Genomic DNA, 4,829 nt, shown 5'->3' with positions numbered 1-4,829 from the left:
AAGTGGTATTCGGTCCCACTGTTTTGTCCTGGGCAATTGGGACTCCAAGAAAGTTACGCATATCGAGAAACTTATGTAGGTCTTCACCGCATTTAACTCTACTTGGCGCAATAAACAAAAAGTCGTCTAAAATATGTAAAACGGCAGAGACATGTAAGTGTTGCATGGCAAGCCACTCTAAAGAAGAACTGAACTTTTCGAAAATCGCGCAGCTAGACCTTAGTCCCATAACGAGACAATGATCAAAATAGTATTCATTTGCCCTTTTGATACCGAGTAACGGGTACTCCAACGGGTGAACAGGAATTATACGAAATGCGGACTTAATATCCGTTTTAGCCAAAAAGCAACCCGCACCTAATTCCTTTAAAATATGAGTGGCCTCACTAATAGTAGCATAATGGACTGATGAACATTCGTCAGGGATGGAATCACTTACAGACGAACCTTTTGGGTATGATAAATGGTGAATTAATCTAAATTCATTAGGAGCCTTCTTGGGAACCATGCCAATGGGCGAAGTACGAAAAATGGGAAAAGGTGGAGCCTTGAAAGGTCCCACAACCCTACCAGCTTCGATACTCTTCATTAATTTTGAGGAAACAATTTCCGGATTCTGGAGGGCACTTTGCAAATTAGGAGATTCAAAAGAAGATAATTGGCCGATGTAAGAAATTCGAAAACCGTTCCGAAAACCGTCAACCAATAAGGTTTTTAGGGCTGGGCTATAACCAGCCAATAAATTCTCAAAGCGGTCCGCTTTTACGGGGGTGACTGGCTGGCTGTCCAACACTTGGATTAATAAGTTGTGATCCGGATTTTCCGACATTGGGGCGCTGGTGGGTTGAGGAAACCTGACATTGACTTGCCGGATGTTTTGCATTGCATTTAAAGCAGACATGCTCATATTGGCATCCCCTGCACTGCATACCGGCGTGAAATGTCCAACATGTCCCTTTGGGAAATTTGCTGGTAGAAGGTCGAAAACGGACTGATGCGTGGGCCTTATCCGCAACTGCGGATGATGGAGTTTTGCCGCAAATATTGGACATCGCCCTAAGCCATAATTCCCAGTGGATTTGATCCCAAGGGTAACGGTGAGGTGCAGATTGTCTTAGGTAGCGGAACTGCTCGTCATAAAAAAGCCAGGCAGCCGATTTATGAGAAAGATCACGCACCACTTCACAATATTTCATCAACTTTGGGGCGTCATCAGCAGCTTTCTCCGAATAAATCGTGACGAAAATGTTAAAGGCAGTTATCCACTGCTGAATAGTTGTCACCTTCTTTGGCGTGTGATAAGGCTCAAGAGTTAGGTGGGGTTGACCCGAGACACCACCAGGGAAGGTCATAGATAAGGCATACCGCTCACGGGGAGGAGCTACTGACAACAACACACCAAAATCTATGTATTCGTGAGCCCAAATTTTTGCTTTCGTTTTTGAGCTAACTCTAGCACCTAAATCTGCGCCAATGCTGGTAAAAAGCTGGCGCGGTTCATCCCCAACACTCAAGGGAGAAAGAGGTGGATCCGCGCCTTGCGTACCTGTGGCTTGAGTGAGGTTTGAAATCTCCTCGTTCACCAGATGGTCAACCTGACCAAGTGCTGTGGTAGTGCTGGCGGGGACACTCGCTTGATGCTGCGTGGCCATGCCGTCCTTCACGGCCGCGGAGACAGCAGCGGTAATTGTGCTGGTGAGCGCCTGGAGATTTAACTGGACCATCCCCGGGACTGCAGCAGACTGGGTATCTTGTACTATTGCAGCTGGCTCGGCCTCTTACAGATCAGAGGCAGGCGGCAACGAGCGAAGACGCTTAGGACGGCTTCCAGCGCCAGCAGTACGCTTCTTAGGCGGCATGATTAAGCGAGAAGAAATGATCTATATAATAACGGATGTTAGGTGACAGCGTTAACCGCATACAAGGTAAAATGAGCTTAAGACAATTACATGGCCGGGAAGAAATCTATAACTAAATAGACAACCTCAGAGGTGCCGGATTAAAGTAACCGCCAAATAGTTGCGGTATGTGAAAAAGGATTAAAAAAGACTGTTATCAGACCGAGACAACACCTCTGCTGTAAATTGCGACAAGTGAGATAAATAACAATCATAAAAGCTCATTTCCATGAACAAATAGATATGCATTGACAGTAATACCAAGTGCATTAGACACACCTATGGAAATAGGCGGCCAAAATGGATTGTACACTCATGCGGTAAACTGCAACCAAAAAACAATAAGCAAAGCCGGTATAGAACAAATACACACCTATCTACTGTGTTTATCATATAAAAAGAATGCACACTTATGTACTGTGCATACCGTATAACACGGGCACAAATGTACTGTGTACACAGGTGGCCAAATGATAAGCCAACGGAAACAGCAATGAAAAGGTATGCGGCAAATGAAAACCGCAAAAATAGCTGAATCACGAGGCAACAAGACACGGCTTGGTGTAAAATGTACACTGTACATATATCAAAAGGAAATGGCTTGAATTAGCGTCAGACAGCATAGTTCGGCCTAATGGTCGACAATTGAACGAATGCGTAATGACTTTAAAACGGCCCCTGCCTATTGAGGTGGACACCATCACACGCGAGAAATCTCTGGGATGAATTCCGAAAGCCTCTATGTCCCCAGAAAAAGACATGAGGGAGGGCTTCGAGGAACGTTTTAACATGTTTGTTAAACGCGCGAACACGCATGTTGAATACAGGATCGGACCCCAGAAGGGTTTGGCAGACACAAATAAGCTTAACGTTGTACGTGTCGTGCAGAATGGTAACAAGCTCCTTGAAAGAAGAACCCACAACTAAAGCATCAAGACGAGAGAGATCATTGGTTCCCAGCTGTAAAATAACTATGTCTGGAGCGAATGAAGCGACCACGGGGAGGTGGTATTGCAACGTCTTAGCCACAGTTCTCCCCCCAACACCACGCCATTTAAATGTGGCAGCATTATTTAACACGAATTAGTGGTTAAGGTTAGGGTTTGCGGCAACGACGTTCTCTAAACGCCTAATGAATGAATGCCCCAGGATAAAAATTAGAGGGAGACCCATTCTAATGCAATACAAAATATCTCTTCAACTTCCCTGAAAAAATGTTATCGCCAAGAGATATACTCGCTGTGATGGTCAAAGCAAGAGGGAATGAGTGAGAATGCGACCAGTCTTTTATACTGGCGGATAGATAACACTCTTTAACATGATTGGCTGTTATGTCACATGACAGACCACCATCGGATCGACAAATATGTGCCTTGAATACAATAGGTCAATTTATCGACATAAAAAACATCATGCCTTGGCTTGATGTTTGTTTTTTTTTTCTGGGTTTGTTTAAATCAAGTTATTAGTGCCAGATATATTCATCTGATATGGATACAAGTTAAAACGTGCGTTTTGACATGTTTATCTAAAGAAAAAAACATTGAAAAATAATTCGAGTAAAATGCTCCTCGTTCTCTGCTCCCCCCTACCCCCCTCATGGGAGAGAATTACTGGGAGTAGAGTCTCTGTAGTGTCCCACCCTCACCGGTCCAACCGCACGAGGAGCCTCCGGCGCGTCTTCGATGCGACTTACTCTAAATAAGAGGTCAAAAGCGCTTTGCCTCCCTCTTGGGAGGCATTTCTTAGACTCGCACATGGCATAGCCTCGTTTTGGTGCTAAGCTTATTTTCGTCCTATAATGCCATGAAATTGCTGTTCTCATTTCTTAACTTGACAGACGTGTTAAACTCGTGATTTTCTTCACATCTATTAGCTTGACAGTAGCTACAGCTTGAATTACCTTAAAATCTTTTTCTTCAGGCAATTATTTATTTGGGTCAAATAAGAAGAGAAAATAAGAAAAACACATGCAAGAGCTCGCAAAGCACACACACAAAGACTAATTATATTTATACATACAGATTGGTTTACAATGTACATTTTTGATTGGACACTCATGTTATGGTCAAGTGACAAATGTCATTACAAAGTATCCGCCGACCGGGATCACGTGACCATTTGCAGGTTCAAGTCTAGAGCTTATCGAAAACACGTGTCTTTTTAAGTTGACCGCTGATCAAGTGCTGGTTTTCGATATCACCGCGAGCTCATGTTAGTTTTACTTGTTGCAAAGAGGGCTGGGTTTTTCGGAAGCCGCTTAACGCTAACCCAGGATTAAAGTTAACTGAAGTATAAATTTTTCTTGCAGGAAGTGTTTTTCACTGCTTTTTTTGTGTATGTTGAAATTATTCAAGTGCAAAACAGAAGGCAAAGCAATATACAGAAAACCTTACAACAAGAGTTACACAACTTAAGTCAAATTTCTTGCTTTTCCTGGGTTAGCGTATTCCGGCTATCAACAATCCGGCCCAGGAGCTCCGGTTTTAGGCTTGGCTAAATCTACTTATTAACCAAACATTCTCCCTTATTTTAGGGATCTGGCATCGAACAACATTGAAGAGCTACCCCCGGGATTATTTTCCAATGTATCAATGCTTTGGTCCTTGTAAGCTTGTTTGCAGTTCTTTTTTCTTTAATTTTTATGAACGTAATTATTAGTGATAATTAAGTATTTGTTCGAACTATGACACTGACCCTGTCAACTCCAGCTTGATTTCAACATTACAAACATTGCTTTTTGATTATCGTTATCGGTCGTTTATCGGTAAGTTTTGTTTTTACATTATGTAGAGATCAAGACTGAAAACAGCAGTGCACAGTGTTATGAAGGAAATACATGTATCCAGCTAGATGAGACAAATTTATACGTTTATCCATTAAAGAAAGGAATTGCAAGGCCTTTGGTCTATTCCTTTTATAAACATATTA

At 42.7% G+C, this 4,829-nt stretch overlaps 1 protein-coding gene across 1 annotated transcript; it reads right to left on the bottom strand.

Annotated features, from left to right (window-relative positions):
• Positions 1-746: 746 nt before the first annotated feature.
• LOC145493739 (uncharacterized) lies at positions 747-1,724 on the bottom strand. Its single transcript, XM_081473196.1, has one exon. The coding sequence runs from the start codon at positions 1,722-1,724 to the stop codon at positions 747-749; it is 978 nt and encodes a 325-aa protein (XP_081329322.1).
• Between the last annotated feature and the right edge of the window lie 3,105 nt (positions 1,725-4,829).

This window comes from Orbicella franksi, chromosome 7 (assembly GCF_964199315.1).
Source record: "Orbicella franksi chromosome 7, jaOrbFran1.1, whole genome shotgun sequence".
Taxonomy (NCBI): Eukaryota; Metazoa; Cnidaria; class Anthozoa; order Scleractinia; family Merulinidae; genus Orbicella; species Orbicella franksi.
This window is presented reverse-complemented; position numbering and strand designations above follow the sequence as displayed.

Coding starts and splice junctions, on each gene's coding strand:
- LOC145493739 (XM_081473196.1), bottom strand. CDS start 1,724: ATGGTCCAGTTAAATCTCCAGGCGCTCACCAGCACAATTACCGCTGCT.